Here is a 17,709-nt window from a genome sequence, read left to right as displayed (position 1 = left end):
CTCTCCTGGCAATCTGTCAGTTCGGAAACACGTGCACTGAAGAAGCGCGACCTTGGAACACACTCGGCAGCTTGCTCCGAGCCCTCGTTTGCTTCTTGAACTCGGGTAATACCCTTAGCTGATCTGGGTAGAATGACGCGGCCTATCTAACGTTTCATTCAAATCTGGTGTGCCGCGACGACGCGATGTACCTAGACGGCTGTTCCGTGGAGTTAGCTCGCATCTTGCTGTATCGCCGTGCCGCATTTCTCTTAGAGGGCAGGCCTGTCCTGGGGCCACGAGTCAGCCATCGGCGCTATGGCCAAGCTCATTGTGCAGCCGTTCTGGGCTTTGTGCTTCCTCCCTCCTATGACGGGACAAAACGAAAGTATTTTCGAAATGCTACTAGTCAAAAAGAACCTGGTCATTCTCACTCCATGTCCAAGACAAACTCGTAGGTAAGACATGAAGCCAACAGCGTAGCTGAGTGTTCTTCGTACGACCGGAAGACGTTTTTTCGGATCTGAATACCGCATCTAAACCCCTGTTTGCTGGGGCTAGTTCTTTCTTTTCCTGGAGGACTCATTCTCAAAGGCTGGTTTTTCGAATGGAACTGCTTTTGGACCAGAATGGGAAAACAGCTTCATGCCATTCACTGGTGACCGGCCACCACACATTCACGGCTGACGTGGAACAAGCTGCCTTACGAACAGTAACCGATCAATATAATCTATCTGCCCGGCCCCGGATGCAGTAGGCAGGCATACAACGCGGTGTACACACTTGTCCGTATGACTAGATATGGGCTCACCCCCTAAATCACGAACTCAAGGAACGGGACTAAACCCTTTACTGACAACCGCTAGACTTGACTGATCGACAAATTCCGCAACAACAGGTCATGGTTTAAAGGAAGATGGAGTTCCCGAGGCCAACCGCCAAAACGAGAACGGAGACGTACACCAGGGGACTGGCCGGACTGTACATTGTTGCACTGCCGGTGTCAGTACCACCGTCTCGTCCTTTCTTCTGGGTCGGCGCGTATATGTACAAGTCACAAGACTTCGTAGCATCAGTCGTACTGGTTCCCTTGCATTGGTAGCAGAATAGCCGGGGTTGCTCAGGTAGCGACTTTAGTTTGAGTTTGTACTGCTTCTCTCCACCTTTCGTCTTTTCGTCAGTGAGAGTGGCTCCGGGAGAGATGTCGTCCAGCGGAGCTGTTTGCTGACACAAGTCTCCTGTATATGCTTGTTTCTCATCGACGGCAGGACTCAGCGTCTGCCCAGACGGGCAAGTCAAGGTCACTGACAGGTCCGATCCATCTGCCTTGAAGGATGCGAGCACACCAGACCCCTCCTGCTCACACGTCGCCTCGTCTGCGCATTCATTCACAAGAAAAAACCAATCACAGACATCAACGAAAGCTAAGCCTCCCCGTCTCTTTTGTACTGGGTCGTGGAATTATGGTGAAGAAATAGACAGATTGTCGACCGTGTTTCCCGTAGTGTCGTGACAATGCTTCTTGGAATTGAAATTGTACCTACTCGCGGTAGAATGTATTAACGACTTCTACACTGAAAAATAGCAACAAATGGGTAGTTCCAGTGGGTGCTGCATTGACAAGAACAGCTAAACTAGGCAGACTACACCGCTAGCCCCACTGTGGTTCAAAGTACCTCTTCTTCTGGACTAGGCCCTTCCCGTGTGCGCTATCAACATTCCACTGGTGGGACGTCTGATAATCCTCTCATCTATGGTGATGCAAATAATCAGTGACACAGCGCGATACCCCTCGTCTGGGATGCTACAAAGAAACCGATAGCATAGCAGCTCTTCCTAAACCATGCGCACACAAGGAAGAACCGCATCAACGAACAGACATTCTCTTTGCAGGAAGCCGATGTACGGACCCACAGAGTCAGGGCGTCGACCTTACTTGTCAACTGCGCCTGTGGAATAGTAACAATAACGTTGCACTTCTTGTTGGCGTCTATCTTGGAGGTGCAGACGTAGCACAGCTGTCTGTCTTCAGCGATGGACCAGCCCCGTCCAACAACAGCGGCGTACTGCTTTTTGGTTTCTGTTGATGGGACGACGCCAAAACGGAAATGCCAATCGTCGCCCGTAACAATGTTCGAAGTGTCACATGCACCATCGTTGCCAACCTGGTAAGCCAGCATCTCCTCTCCTTTTACCGGAGAAATGAGGTCCTCCGGGTCCTCACACCGGAACGTGGCACCTTTCATCGGCGACTGAAGCGTAAGGTTGAGGGTTCCAGCAGAGTATTTACATTCATGAGGCTCAGGCAGCTCGCTGATATTGTTGAGAACGGAGGCATCTAATAAAATTGGCAATCGGGTGGGGTCTAGATCAACAACAGGTTTCGTGGCTGGTTCCCTCTCGCCACCCCGGGCCCCAATGCCCTGGCTAATGGCGTCAACCGTTTCGAACCAGCTATGCAAGCTCGATGCGGACAGGCAAAGAGCAAGCTTTACCGTAGACCTTAAACACTGTTTGCCCACCATTGCGTCGACAGAATGTTTGCATGAAAGGTCCCTGGTTCCACTACAGATTTCGGGACGTAGCAGACGGCCCCAACACTCTCCCGGCCACGTACACTACGCTCACGTCGCCTGCCGACTCTGCCAAGACGGTTTCACCTTCTGATGTTCGACTGTCCAGAAAAATTCCTAATAAAAAGAGGTGCTCTCCCGGGAAGTTCGACCACAGCTGGTCACAGCTTCATTCTCCCGTTAAAAATAATACGTCACTTTCGAACTTCGTTCACACGCCGGGAGCCAGACGGAGGGGGAGGGGGGAGGGGGACAACAGTGATCTCACGTGTGAATGGATGAGTAAACTTGAATGAAATACAACTAGCGAGACATCGTTCAATAGGGATCCCGCTTGCTTCCAGCGGACCACAAATCCTGAAAAAAAAAGAAGAGGCCAGACAAGTCCTAAATCATTCTCGGTGTGCCGAACTACAACGGCACTCCGGGGGCCCCAACCGATCGATCCCCGGCCAGGGAGCTTGGGGACTTGGGAGGAGAGCGAAGGCAAAAGAAAATGACAGGGAGTCAGAGTTAAATTCTTCCCGTACTCGGCCGGTAAGCAAAAAAATACTTCCTTCCCCTGTCACCACACAGCCTTTCGCATGGCTAAACTGCATTTGATCAAATATGACATGACTGACAGTCGGTGTCAGCATCGGGACGTGTGGCCGAAGAAGTTGCACCGAGACCAGGACGATCAGGGGACCGGGACGACGTCCACTTCCGAACTAGCCGGAAGACGGTGAGCCGCTTGGTGCCCGGCTGCTGGCGGGTTGGGGGACCGGGGACGGCTTTCGTCCTCTTGTGGGAGGGCGGGCAGCAGGCTTCCGTCCCTTCGATTGCAGGAGGACACCTCCTCGGAGGGCAACTATTTGCCTCGGAAAGGCGTGATGTTTTCTCCAGGTGATCAGTCATATGCATTCTGCACAACGGGGTGAGAAGACACTGCTATAGGTGGACGGGGAACAGGTGAAACGGGGACCAACATTGATCATACTCCAACTTTCTGTTGTAGAGGGGCAAGAAACGACCGAATGTCTGTTTTCAAACTCGGCCTTCTCAAGTATCTAGTTCAAGCATATGAGGGGCAAACGGGGTCCTTGTGGACTCGCAAAAGCCTGCCATGCAGGACGGACGACGCCGGACACCTCGGCGTCCCCGACTAGCAGCACACCGGGGCTAGCACTGAGTGGGCTACAGCTAGCTGCTGCACACAACCCAGGTTTGGCGAATGAGGCACCTCCCAACAGTTCCAAATTCACCCACGATTCAAACCGGACAGAACTTGATTAGAATACCCACGTAGGGAACATTGCAGTGAGTCGCCGCCTTAGGCGGCCTGTCAGTGGATGATTTCTCGCCGTGCCCTTAAGTGCCCGCCTCCCGGATGGACGGTGTGTTTGCCAGCGTCCGTGGGTGATCGATGTGTGGATATCTTAGTGTAGGCAGGGGACTGTGGAAGGAGGAAAAAAGAACAACAGTCCCTGCAGAAGCACGATGGATGACTGTGCTGTGAAGCCAGCCTAGAAATAACTGTGGTGTGGAATGAAAGCTCTGCCTGCAGCACAAGAGATGGAGAACATCTTGTGAACTCTTAGCTTGAAAGATTCGCAGTTTTTCAGTGTCGCGGAACTGAAGTCACATCAATGTATCACAAGGATACAGAATATGTCGTGATTTTTTGCTTTTAAAAGTTTCTTTCTCTAGACAGGATTATTGCTATGCTGTGATGACGAAAACAGGGAGAGGGGGAGGGAAATTGTTTGAAAAGACTCGAGAAGTGGCCCGACCATACCGTAACTGCTCAACGGGAAGTCTATCTAATGGATACAGTTTGTTTCTTTCAGTCAAGCCACCACGGGGAACGGCCGACTAGAAAGGTGCAGCCGCTGAAGGTGACGGCGGTTGCTTGGTTCTCCGTCCTGTTCAAGAAGAGCTGAAATCTTCAATACGGTTTGCCGAGGGACAGGACCGCCCCGGCTTCTTTGACACATTCGTTTAGTGTAGGCATAGGTTAAGTTAGCTATAGAATCAAATGGAACAAGAATGTCTCTGCACCAAAGGATTTCGAAGTGCAGGACGCCTGACTGAGACAAAACAGCTGCTTCAGCCTCTGCGGGAGAACTCTCTACAAAGTATGAAAGTATTCTCGTAATTAATACCCGAAGGCCCTCTTTGCGTTCGAACACCTCATCTACCAAGCTAGGCAAGTGAGATTGCGTGCTTCTCCCCAGGAAATCTATACGGATGAAGAGAAGAGAAGATCATTCCGTTAAGACATGGTAGACTCTAGAACAGAACAGCTATCGGCAACAATGCTGGCACCTCCTATCAGCTCGAGATGTTCGGCTTATTTGTGGTGTATCTCCTGATATGAGTAGGGGCGAGAGCTCGGCTTGTTACTCCCCAACTTCAAGCAATGAAGATGAAGAAGTTGACTGCATTGGCAAGCTCCTTTGGTGCTTTGAAAAGTTGAGATTTCTCTCTTCTTCCTTTGTCTTACCAAGAAAGACATCATCTATATGTACGCATACCCTCTTAATCCTTCTTTCTTCCGACACAGGATAAAAGAGAAGAAGAGAGATCTCTTTCCCAAAATCTTTCAAAATCCACAGACACTTTTTCGCGCCTGTACAGAGAGCTAAAAAAAAAGACATCTCTCTCATACTCATGAGAAGACGTCACAAAGACATGGAACGAAATATGCGTAAACGAACAAGATCAAACTGAATGGATATTTGTCTGTATGTACACTTTAGTCAGTCGGCTACCAATCCATCTACCGTACGGACAGAAGCGTCTTTCTTCAGAAGAAACAAAGCGGATCAGAATGTCTTCTTCACGAGGAGGGGGGGAGACGAAGGAGATCAAAAAAAGCCTCCCCGACAGATAAGTTCTTTTTTCTTTTCATCGTAAAGTCGCAGTCTGCAAAAGAAACACAAAGGCGAAGGCGACAAACGTAGAAAAGAAAGGAAAGGAAAGATCTGTAAATGAAGAAAGAGAAATACACACCAGGCAGATGATAGCCCGTGGGAGAGCGCGAGAGAGGTAGAGAAGAAACGTAGGTAAAGATCGTATATAAACACTTTGCGCCATAGAGGGCGGAACATTATCCAGTAAGAGATTGCCAGTCTTGTCTAATAGACGAGAAGTAGATGAGATAAAGCGCGAATGCAAAGAGAGGTTGACGCAAGCAAAAAGAAACCTACGACACATAGGGAGATATTGAGGAGAGCAGGCCTGAGGAGGAGATATGACTCTTCGTTCTTCAGTCTGTATGAAGACCACGGATACACGTAAGGAAGAAAAATACGAAAAGAATCCCCGAGGGCAGGGGGGGGTATATAGACAGGAAGATAAAGACGAGACATATCGCGTCCAAGCTATGAAAGAAGGAATGAACCAGACTGTTCTTCTGGTGTACATCCACTTGACAGTTGTACTCGAGTTTCTCCTCTCATGCATGCACAAAAAACTGAGTGACGTGTACAGACAGCAGAAAGCCACTCCTCCTCCGCGCCTTCAAGGCACTTGTCGTGAGGGTCTTACAATCCTTTGAAGCTCGAGAGTTAAGGAGAACTAAGGACGATCGCCCTCTTCACCTCGAAACGACCGTCTCGGCTACTCCTTCTGAAGAGAGTTCCCTGTCTCTACAACTAAGAGGAGAACTCTATAGAGTTGATAAAGTTCAACGGCAGAAAGAAAAGGACAGACACGAGGAGGAAGACGAGACGTTTGCTAACCTTTCTTTGGCATATTGCAGGTAGGAAAAACTGTCCGTTGATTGCTCCATTGGAGTTCTGAAGAAAAAACACAAGACAGAGATAAGGAGGAGAGAGAGATCTCTCTTCTGATGAGATTCTTACGGGGGAAAGGAGACAGCCGAAGTCGTTTGTCGACAGCAAAGAAGATTAGAGAAAGAAACCTTCATCCAGATCCTCTTTGCTTCTACACCGCCTCTATATCTCAGTATGTGATTAGCTATCCTCGCTTCTAGACACATACCTATACATATAGATACATATAGAGGAGTGTGTTTATACATATATATGTAGGCGTATGTATATATGTGCACAGTATGTATATATATATATATCAACGTCTATCTGTATCCGGGGGGGAGCACGACTAGGTGAGAAGCGTAGATAAAGCCTCCTCTAGAGAACTTCAGATACTGCGACAGTTGTGCTTCTTCCATAGTGAACGGACAGACACGCATTGCTACCAGACCATCCTCTTTTTGCCGTCATTGAGAACGAAAAGAAGAAGAGAAGAGAAACTTCCTGAAAGAAAAGAAGCAAGTGAAGAAACGATAGACAGAAGATCTTACCTCACCGCAGACCAGAAGGCCCACTGAAGGTGTGAAGATAAGGTCAATAGCTCAGCCTAAAGAAGCAGATAGATCAAAAGTATAGACAAACACGGCATGCAAAAAGAGCGACCGTATAGAGTGCACAACACATACTAGTGTAGACCCATTTCACTCCAGCCATCTTTGTTCGGGTGTATGTACACCATCTCACATCAAAACACACTGCAACTCACAGGTGTCATACCTCCTCTGTGTGAACAGATAGAAATGAAGAAATCGAAGGTGAGAATAGATTCATCACCCGCACGAGACGAGAAGAAAGATCTCGAATGTGATAGAAAATCTCTACGCCTGGGAGAGATAACCCTACCAGGAGACTCAGCACTCGTTTATAGAGCGAAAGGAGATAACTACACATTCTGCCTTCTTCTTTCTCTTTTAGTCCATTATGTATCTCGAAAGCTTTCATTTGTAGAGACGGAGGAGGTAATTTGATTGAGAAGAAAAAGAGAAGTCTAGGCAAGAGACCGAAGAACCTTCACTCGAGATGTCGTGAAGTTTCTCCTGTTCTGCTTACCATCTTTTCAAAGTTCTCTAGAATAACAAGGCTGATTTCTCTCGCTTCTTTCTCCTCTCTCCTTTCAGAAGACGTCCTCATCATCATCCCTGTCTCTCCACTGACGGCCACATGTTGAGATTTAGGATTCTTCTGATGAAAAGGAACAGGTGTCCTTGCGCTAGGTGTTTGCATGCAGATATCTTGTGAATTTTCTTGATGACAAATGAAAGATGTACTGCTTGTAGGAGGAGTAGACGTCGATGTTCTCTCAACATGCTGAGAGGCCGTTGACGAATCGACGTCTCGTGCATGCATGGCATTGCCTGGAAGACTTAATCGGGCACGCGTGTGACTGCAATTCTCAGAAGATGACGAGCGTGACGAAGACGAGGATAAAGAAGAAGAGATTCCTCTATCGATGTCTTGTTTGTCTGTAACTCCACCACTCATCTTTCCTTCTTCTCTCAGTTGTGGATCGGCGGCGTATTTTCTAGCAGCAAGTTTTTCTCGATGAAGAGAAAGGACCTCACGTAAGTACACCTCAATGAAGCGGAGACGTGTCCCTCTTTCCGGGTACTTCGATGTATCGATAGTAAAGAAAGGATAAGCTAAAGAAAGAGAAGGAAGAAAAGAAGTCACAAACGAAAGGTCTCAGGAGCGGCTCATCAGATGGAAGATACATATATACATTTCTATGTACAAATCTATCTTGTCTAGACCTATGTAGACAGACGTCTATTCATTCCTATCTGTGTAAGGGTCCGCATCGGAGACGTACACACGCGCGTACAACGACAGAGACATCCATACATCTTCGGATGCAAGCGCGCCTACAGCCGCTTGTCCTTAGTCAACATGACTTTAAGTATATGTAAATACATATATATATATATATACAATGGATTAACATTCTTTGCTTCTCTACACATATACTTATATCCTCATACATATATGTGTATAGACACGCGCACACGTAATCTCATGACATTTCGTTCCTCTGTCTCAGAGACGACAGAGAGAAAGACAAGGACCTCCGGCACCCTACTATAGGCCTCCTAAGCGAAGTAAAAGAGATCTCTCTGCGAACATGACTCACGAAAGACGCTTGCCGTTGAGAAGACGCTCTTCATACTCGAACGAGTATATAATGTGTATATGAAGATATATACATATTATGATACTCTCCGATGATAAGAGATTTAGCTTATATCGATAGAATGGCAGCTAGTGCTTGGGAATTCTCAGTAAAGCGCGACACTTGTGTGTGCGAGAGCAGCGGATGAAAAAGAGATCACGAATCGTGCATGCATGCATGCATCGTAGTCAGAAAAACTCCTCTACACTCCGCGGAGATGATACTGAAACAGACCCTGTCTCACGCCCTACCAACATCCATCCATGATGGCTATCTTCTTTTCACAAGATACTCATCTCATGCGCTCGTACAGCCGAATCAAATATGTATTCAGACACACACATACACAGATAACTGTCGACTAGATACAAAGTGTATGTATGTATGCATATGTATGCATGTATATGTATGTATGTGTAAGTATGTATGAATGTGTATATATGTAGACATATGCACTTGAAAGCCGGCAGAAACAGTTGTGAAAGTGCGTGGGTAGAAGAGACAAGGAACGAAAGATTTTGGATAGTATTTTAATGAGAATGAAGGCGTGAGAGGTTTATATCTTTCCCTTCTTCCTTACCTTTGAGTGTAGTATAGTCTATAGTCACTTCACACATAAGATTCGCTATGTCATAACCCCGAAAATTCTCGCCCGCGTACTCGAAATCGATCAAATGCAATCGACCTCCCGTCGTCTGTACATATACATACATACATATTCATACATACATACATGTTCACACATGCACAAGGATACATATTCATACATACACACGCATACATATTCATACATACATACATATACATACATACTTAGTTTGCACGGATACGTATGTCCAAACGTGAAGAAGCCCCACCCGAAGAGAACAGGATGAAAAAGAACCAAGAAGCTAGTAGTAGTAGTAGCAGGTATCCTATACACCCGAAAGAACGAAAATAGAGACGAAGAGAAGGAAGGAAGAAAAAGGTCTTCGAGTATGCAGGTGAGATGTCTAAGACACCACGACGATCATAAAGAACTGAAGAAGACCGAGAAAAACAAGTTGCCAGACCGACAGCTTTCCTCATGAATAGACATGAGAGAAGTCGAGAGACAAGAAAAGAAACATTCCCCGACCAACAAGACAGAAAGAAACTAAAGATGTGTGGCAAAAGGAAGAGCAATGTCTCCAGCAAGGTAGATCATGACGTGATATTGGAGCCAGATATAAAGAAGTATCTTGAGTCTTCACAAGTGTAATTTTACGGCTTATGAAGAAGAGACCAACAAGAAGAAGATGAAAGGAAGAAAGAAGTAGAAGAGATATCACTGAACGAAGAAGTCATTCAGCTTTACTTGAGAGAGAGAGAAAGAGAGAGACACCTCTCTCTCCATGAACGTGTTGTTCCCGGTAGCATCCGAAATGAGGAGACTCACAGGCCCTCCCCAGGGGAAACACAGGAGCCGTGCGAGCTTGCAACTACATCTTTTTGAGACCAAAGGGAATCTCTATATAGAGAGAGAAAGAAAGTCGGAGACCCCCCTGGGACTTACAAGCATAAGATTATTCTCTTGAAGATCATTATGTGAGAGAACAAGTGATGCAGCTGAGAGAAGTCTCCAATAGTCAACACCTCCATACACCTCATCGACCTGCGCAAGCTCCTTCTTCACTAGTGTAAGGATCGCCTGAAAGAGAGGGAGAGAAAGAGAAAGAAAAACACCAGCCAGCCTTGCGCATGCATGCACCCGAGGGGGAGGGATGTACCTGTCTGTGTAAACGGCCTTGAGAAAATACTTACTTCATCCTTGTACATCTACTCAGTCTTCCTCTTTTCACATGTAGAGATGTAGAGATGTGTGTGAGTATAGAGAACGGGCTGTTGGTCCGATGCACAGTGATTTAGTTAGTAGATCTGCATGCATGATACGCACGCATGTACTATATGAGGAAGATTCTACGGATACTACCGAGCATTCATTCCTGACTCAGGTGTACGTACACTCTGATGTCATTGTATCTTCGGATTGGGGAAAAGGAAGACTGGCGTAGTTACGCTCACAGACAAAAGAGTTAGGAACGGCGAACAGACTATTCAGTGAAACGTTCTCGACACAATAGATATGAAGATTGCTCGAGCAGGCAAAAGAAAGTCCATGTAGGTATACAACGGAAGAAAGAATCCTTTTCATACCATTCCTCACTCCTGTAGTGTGTAAGGCGAAGACCAAACAGAAAATTATCTACCTGGTGCCTGATCTTTCCCTTAATAGAAAAGGAGGAGAAAGGGAGGGACGAGAGCAATGATAATAGTTCCGAGACGCCTGCAAAACTCGAGAGAAAGAATGACTTGCCTCACACCTATCGATACACCCAAAAGAGTTAAGGCGAAGCAGACAATAGTTCCGATACATCATCTAGAGAGGGGGAGAGTACGATGAGACGGCGTCCACAGAAGAGATCGAGAAAGAAACGTAACCTCGTAGATGAGCCAATAGAGCTACAACACGAGTCGATTGACACTTGAAGAAGCACGCCACACCCATCCCACTCTCCCTGAATGAATGAGAGCGCATGCACGCATGCATGCATGGATCCCCGTACTTTCCCTTCCTAGAAGAGACAAGAGTTGTTGAGTCTTCTTGGCACCATCTCATGAAAAGAGAAAGACACACGAAAGAACCATGCATGGGAGAAGAAGACGCTCTCCCTTGAAGAAAGATGCGTTACCTCTTGTAGAATCTTTCTCTCCTGCTGATAATGATGGAGTTCTAAGTGGCCTAACTCTCCCACAAGCTCCTTCGCTTCATCCACAGCTACAGTGGCTGTCTCCGCTAGAAACTCGGCAGCTTCCATCGCACGATCTTCAGGAGTCTCTTCTATTCTTGCAGCATTCTCTCTTTCTTCTCTTTCTTGAAGCATTTCTTTCCCTGTCGAGTTGCGCTCTAAAGTTCTTTTGTCGTCAACGCCGTCTATAATCTTTTCCTGAGGCTGTCGTTGATGCTCGTCAGTCTCTCCCTTTTTATCTAGCTTCTTTCTCCCTTGCTTCGATCTTATCTTGTTCCTTTCTGATCGAAGAAGATCGTCCTCATCTGATCTACCATGTATCACGGATTCTTGCCATCTCTCCCTCTCGCTTTTCTGGAGCTCTTTATCTTTCATCTCGCCTGTTTTACTCATAGGCCTTCCCTCTCCTTTTCGAAGAGCCTTTTGCACTTCTCTTTCCGCCTCGACGACTTCTTCAACAGCTGCTTCAGCGACGGCCTCCGCCTCTAGCGTCAAGAGCTCCGCATCTGCTTGAGATTTCATTGCGAGACCGCCCCATTGTCGAGCGCGACATAGAACGCAACTACACATGGGATGAGAGGGAGGAGCAGGAGCAGGAGGATGTGAAGAAGATGAAGAAGAAGAAGTCGATCCAAGAGAATCATATCGGTCATTCCCAGAAGAACGACAACAACTGACGGAAGAGCTTAATGAACAGTTTGAAGAAGAACTCGCTCCTTTGTTCTCTTGGATATCGTTCTCATGGGAAGACCTGGTCTCACCTGACACAGTAGACCCGTGAGAGGAGTCTAATAAGCCACCAGGAAGACGAGGAGAAGAAGAAGAAGGCTCGACTTTTGTATGGTTTCCATGCCTACCACAAGGAGATCTCGAGAAAGGAGTAGAAAGGCCAAGAGAGGATGGATGACTGCTAGCGGAAGTGACAGGAAGAGGCGTATGAGACGTAAGAGACGAAGAAGAAGAAGAAGAAGAATGTGAAGAGGGAAGTAAGCGTCTCCACGAGCACTGAAGAGCTTCAGTTGCAGGCAGCTTGAAGGATCTTACTCGTGTCGCATGAAAGTGCGCGAGCTAAAAAGGCCGAGGCACATGAAAGAGAGAAAGAAAGGGAGAGAGAGAGAGATAAAGGCAGGGAGTGGGGTATATCATGACATAGAGCAGGGCTGACATGTGGGCTGCAGTTATTATACACAACATACTGTCTGTCTTCTTATGTAGACAGATACTTTCATATGAGAGCTGAAAGTGCGGCAGGTGGGTAGAACATATAGATAAGACAAGGAAGTATTAGAAGAGAGAAAAAAGGTGTACCTTCTTGAACAGAGGAACTAAGCCACATAAAGAAATAGACACATACATCATCATGACTAAGATGTATTTGCATGAGAAGACTTTCTTCACGAAATGTTTGTCTACAGATACAGTGAAGGAGAGGGCAGAGGGGGAGGAGCAGCCCCGGCCCTATTACTCTTCGTCTAAAGATGTCCTTCCTTTCATCCATTTTATATCAACCCGTTCACGTATGCAAGCGACCGTTATGAAATATTCGACAAGGAACAACACAAAGACCAAGTGCATACAGACAATACTGGGTGCAATGGCAGCATGCATGCACCCATGCAAGACGCCCCGAGTGAGCCTTCCATAAAGAGAGTTCCCTAGTAAGAGAACAAACAGGTGACATCCATCAAGCCAGCCAGACATAAGACACGCACAGATCTCCTATCGAAATCGATTCAAGATCTGGAGACTCCATCTAACCTGCTGTTGCCCCCTACTAATCTCTTGATTAAAAAAGAAAGCAGTCTGCGTCTCATTGCAAGAGGGGTTGCGGCCTGGGTGAACAAGTTTGGCAACTACAGACAGAAGATCCCGAGACGACATTATGAGAGAGACAGGAGAAATGCATCTTCTTCAACTGGGTCTCCGATCAGTCTAGCAGAAAAGACAAGAGGTTTCTCTCCTTCTGTCCTCGACAATGCAATGGAAAGCTTGACTACGAGATCTTGATATGCTTCGTTGATACCAAGCTTACCTTCATACCTATCTCTATGTATGTAGAGACTTCTATGCGGAAACAATACTATGGACATCGGCTCTCCCCGTGACTTAGAGATAGATACAAAGAGATGGTACATTCGAACCAATATGTCAGAACAGCGAACAGATACGGGATGATAAGAGGAAGGAAATTAGGAGGAGGAGGAGAAGAAGAAAAGCACATGCTTGCAGGCCTTACTACGGAGGCAATCTTATCAAGAATCTCCTGATTCTGAAGATCTTCAGTCTGAAGAGGATGACCATCAATCCACGCCTCCACACGCCCACCCTGTAGTTGAAAAGATCATACAAGGGAGAAATTTGATATAGAGAAAAGAAAGAGACGGGGACACAGAGACAATAGATCTATAGAGTCTTTGAGAAGCACTACTCCAGATAGATGAATAGATAGATGACGTGTGTAGTGCTCCGCGGCTACGTGGCCTTGCTTGACGATAGAGAAGTAGAGGGTGAGATATTAAGTACGTCATGTATAGAGATCTAGGCAGTATACAGAAGGTTCATGAGTCTACTTTTCCTACCTCTTCCGATCAACGAATGAGAAGATGAACGGAGTGCTGGAACTATGTAACCTTCATACAAGCGATTGACGAGGTGTGACAGGGACACACATATCCGGAGGAACAGACGACAGAAGAAATGCACGTCATCGAGAGGTCTCTTTCCCGCCGGGACAACAGGTGCGTATCTACGTGACTACAAGTATACAGATACACTGCATGAGACACACGCATGTATACATAGTAGGGGAGACTGCAGTGGACAGGTCCTCTATGTAACTATACATACATACATATAGCGATTACGAGATTTATAGATACGCACAGGCTCTCTATGTAACTAGATATGTATACATATAGATAGCGACTAGGGGATTTACACGTACGCACACATAGTACTAAAGAGGCCTTAACTGCCTACGCATACATATTTGTGGAACATGATGTATACGCATCTATACATGAAACTACAAAGACACATATATGTGGCTATATGTAAATATGCTACAGGCTACCTACATAGAGGTACATGATATAGTTTATGCCACTCTCTATACACAGACATAGTACATCATATGAACATATAGACACACGAACAGTGAAGAGCTATAGAGTTGCTTGACGGGATGATAAGAGAGAAAACGAGCATAGAGCAAGGAGCAAGCTTACATCGAACTCTGCAATACATCGTGGAGCAATGCCGATATCTCCTAAGATTTTGAAAAGCTTCTGTTCGGCTCTTGGATCAAATAACTCAGTGCCGGCGGGGTGTCCATACACCCGAAAGAGAACTTTCTTAGGAATTCCATCTTCATGATCTTCCGACTCTCCGCCATCGACTCGTCTTTCTTCTTTCTTTCCATCTCCATCTCTCTTTGAAGTGCTTTTTTCATCTTCCTTCAACGGCATTTCTTCATCCTTCTTGATTCCACCACACTCTGTCCTTATCCTTCCCCCGGAGCCGGTCTCAACCTTCTTTTCATGACTTTCTTTCTCTGCGGTCTCTTTCTTGACCTCTACAACATACAGTTTGTTACTCAAGCCCCCAGAGAGAGGTTTCACGGAGATATCTTCAGCCCTATATACGTGCCTCCACGCTCTTACAGCACATAGAGCTAACGACCTTACCACTTCAAGCTGATGAAGCAAAATCTGCTGTTCGCTTTCAGGTGTATCGAGCCTACTCAATCTTAACTGATCTACTAAAGTAGTCAGAGGGATATCTAAATGGTGTGCGTGACGGTCAGAAGGAGATACGAAGCTACTCTTAGCAAGACATGCAAGACTTCTCACACGAGGAACTTTAAGATTTGGATCTGTCAGAGCAGCGAGCTGCTCTTCAAGGCGTCTCTCTTCTTGTGAACATGGAGAAGGTAGAGGTGGCAGAGAGGATACGCCGGATTGTCCTTCATTCTTATGATGCGATAGAACTGCTCCGTCTGGGGCACCCGTAGAAGAAGAAGAAGCAAGAGAGTGTGCTAAACTCGAAGGAGGGGAATGGGAAGACGTCGCGAGAGCTCGATGATCGCCATGGAAGGTTACAGATGTAGGAAGAGAGGAAGAAGAGGAAGGGATTGGCGTGTCATGGAGATCTTTCTCTGACGAAGGATAAGAAGAACTCTCTCGCTTAGCTTCCGCGACTTCACGTTTATGTTGAAGATTCTGTTGAACCCGAAGAAGAGCGTGAAGAGCAGCTTTGTCACCTCCATGATGTAAGAAAACTTCATGACTTGGTCGGCGTTTCACATTCCGAACATAGAACCGAGTTAGACTTCCTTCTTCCTCTTCTCCTTCATCCACAACTATACCATCTTCATCTTCATCTCCTGTTTCACGTACATCTCCCTCCGAATGAGAGATGTCTCCTGGCTTCCCACTCCGCCTGGCAACGGCAGCAAATGCACTGTCTACCTTCTCTACGCACGAAGAAGAGTTCGAATGCGAAAATATGGTACTTGAGGGAAGGCCTCCAACAGAACACGGAGATGAGACACCTGCGAAAGAATCTTTCTTCTCTCTTAACTTTGAGCTACCAGGGCTACTACTCTCCGTCCCTACATTGTCGAAAGAAGTTCTTTGTGAGGAAGGAGGTACAGATGTTGAAGAAGCACAAGACGAAGAAGAAGAAGAAACTTTGGGAATTCTCCGATTACGGATCGTAAAGCACGTATATTCATTTCCATGTAGGGAGCCACTACGTGAATGTGGTGGAGAAAGAAGGGGAGATCCTGAAATCTCCGTCTCTCCTTTCCTTTGTTGAACTCCTCCTTCTTCTACTTCTTCCTGTTCTTCGACAAAGACAAACTGACCCTGTGAGTCTTGAGAGAACATCCTAGGGTGAGAAGAAGAGGAAGAGGCGCTAGGACATCTCGAGGAAGAAGAAGAAGTAGAGGAAAAGGATGATGGAAGGGAACCCTTTTTGCAAGGACATGAAGAAGACTGTGGAACAACACAAGAGGCGATGAGACGTAAGTCGGAAGAAGACATAGAAGGGATGGAAGCTGTCGGCTCACCGTGTGAAGAAGAAGAACAAGAACCAATTAGAGCACAGGTAGATGAAATTGAGGTGGGTGTTTCGCGGTGAGGCAGATTTGAATCCATGGATTGACAAGATGAAGATGAAGAAAGAGCCGAAGACGATGGGAGAGCAGGAAGAGGAGTTGGAGATGTGGAGCTCTCTGTCGAAGAAGAAGAAAAAGAACGATTAGAGCAAGTTGCCTTTGAGGAAAGATTTGAAAAAGACGCTGGCAAGTCAGGAGGACTCTTGGGAACCTGAGAAGAAGACGAAAAAAAGGGAGGAAAAGGAGAAGAAGAGGGACAGGCGAACGAAGAGGTACATAAAGATGATGACGTGTGAGGATGATCGTGAGAGCGAAGACAGTCAGAAGAGCTATGATTAAGACTCGTCTTATCAAGCGAAGAAGAAGGAGAAGACGGAGGAACGTCATTTGTTTCTCCCTCTTGTTTCACGGAGGGTTGGGACCGGTTCTCCATCGTCACCAGGCGAAGGAAGTGAAGAAGGCAACGATCTTCGGCCCATGTGCATAAAAGGCCAGAGGAGAAAAAAGAAGAAGAAAGAAGTCTAAAGGGAAAGGGGTGAGAGAATTCGCTCAAAATAAGGAACGTGATGGTCGAAAGAAGAGAGACTTGCTGTAATCAGAGAAAACACATTGCCTGTCAGCGCGCTTGGAAGCTATCACTCAGAAGGTAAGCCATCCCAAAGAAGAGCGACTGGAGACAAAAAGAAAGGAGAAAGCAAAGTCTCGGACATACAGACTTGACCCAAAACGGTGTGTTGTAAAAGTAGCTCTATCCATTCACTAGTATGGAGAAACCCTGTTGCATGCAGGGCGGATACAACGAGACACAGAACCCGCTACTGCCAGCAGGCGGGAGTTAGTAGACACAATCTACCTGTCCACCACGGCTAGCGCTCGTCGAGTGAATTCGCCAAGAAGTTCCAGGTCCCCAACTACAACACCCGGAGAAGATTCTGATCCTCTCTTCGTTTGTTTCCCCGCCTTTCCCGGTAGGTTTTCTGAAGGAGTTGCGCGAGTCCGTAGTTCAGACTGACACTGGGTGAAGACATACAGATATCTTGCTCAGTCCGGAAGCTTCCTGGCCGGCCTGGGGAGTCGGCCGGGCTCCCTGGCCGAGGGATACGAAGCACGGGGGGCTACGCTTCGCGGAGCAAAGTATCTATAAACACCCCGGGAAAGAGGAGCACTCACACACAACTTCATTCGGTCCGGTATATTTTTGTTTAGGAGACGAAAAAGGCAAGCCTTCGACTTCATTGCACTATGTTGTCTTACTGCTCTCTTGTCTAGCCTGCCTCCTGCT

At 46.7% G+C, this 17,709-nt stretch overlaps 2 protein-coding genes across 2 annotated transcripts; both read right to left on the bottom strand.

Annotated features, from left to right (window-relative positions):
* Positions 1–661: 661 nt before the first annotated feature.
* CSUI_005568 (sag-related sequence srs17b) lies at positions 662–3,287 on the bottom strand. The gene is made up of 2 exons (XM_068065740.1): positions 1,916–3,287; positions 662–1,355 (listed from the first exon to the last, which is right to left on the bottom strand). The coding sequence occupies exons 1-2, from the start codon at positions 2,502–2,504 to the stop codon at positions 886–888; spliced, it is 1,059 nt and encodes a 352-aa protein (XP_067922301.1). The 5' UTR covers positions 2,505–3,287; the 3' UTR covers positions 662–885.
* Positions 3,288–5,338: 2,051 nt separating this feature from the next.
* CSUI_005567 (phosphotransferase enzyme family protein) lies at positions 5,339–17,444 on the bottom strand. Its single transcript, XM_068065739.1, has 9 exons — positions 14,536–17,444; positions 13,545–13,634; positions 11,252–12,376; positions 10,075–10,209; positions 9,121–9,235; positions 7,424–8,013; positions 6,865–6,920; positions 6,278–6,334; positions 5,339–5,459 (listed from the first exon to the last, which is right to left on the bottom strand). Exons 1-9 carry the CDS (start codon positions 16,858–16,860, stop codon positions 5,402–5,404), a joined length of 4,551 nt encoding a protein of 1,516 aa, XP_067922300.1. The 5' UTR covers positions 16,861–17,444; the 3' UTR covers positions 5,339–5,401.
* Between the last annotated feature and the right edge of the window lie 265 nt (positions 17,445–17,709).

Source organism: Cystoisospora suis (assembly GCF_002600585.1).
Source record: "Cystoisospora suis strain Wien I chromosome Unknown contig_2677, whole genome shotgun sequence".
Lineage (NCBI taxonomy): Eukaryota > Apicomplexa > Conoidasida > Eucoccidiorida > Sarcocystidae > Cystoisospora > Cystoisospora suis.
The sequence above is the reverse complement of the archived record's forward strand: the minus strand, read 5'-3'. Positions and strand labels throughout refer to the sequence as shown.

Excerpts from the sequence above, each read along its gene's own strand:
- CSUI_005568 (XM_068065740.1), bottom strand. The coding sequence starts at position 2,504 with ATGGTGGGCAAACAGTGTTTAAGGTCTACGGTAAAGCTTGCTCTTTGC. Across the intron at positions 1,356-1,915 it reads TCCACAGGCGCAGTTGACAA|ACGAGGCGACGTGTGAGCAG; the intron begins GTAAGGTCGACG and ends ATGAATGCGCAG.
- CSUI_005567 (XM_068065739.1), bottom strand. The coding sequence starts at position 16,860 with ATGGAGAACCGGTCCCAACCCTCCGTGAAACAAGAGGGAGAAACAAAT. Across the intron at positions 12,377-13,544 it reads TTGATAAGATTGCCTCCGTA|CTCGCGCACTTTCATGCGAC; the intron begins GTAAGGCCTGCA and ends CGGCCTTTTTAG. Across the intron at positions 6,335-6,864 it reads GCCTTCTGGTCTGCGGTGAG|AACTCCAATGGAGCAATCAA; the intron begins GTAAGATCTTCT and ends TTTTTTCTTCAG.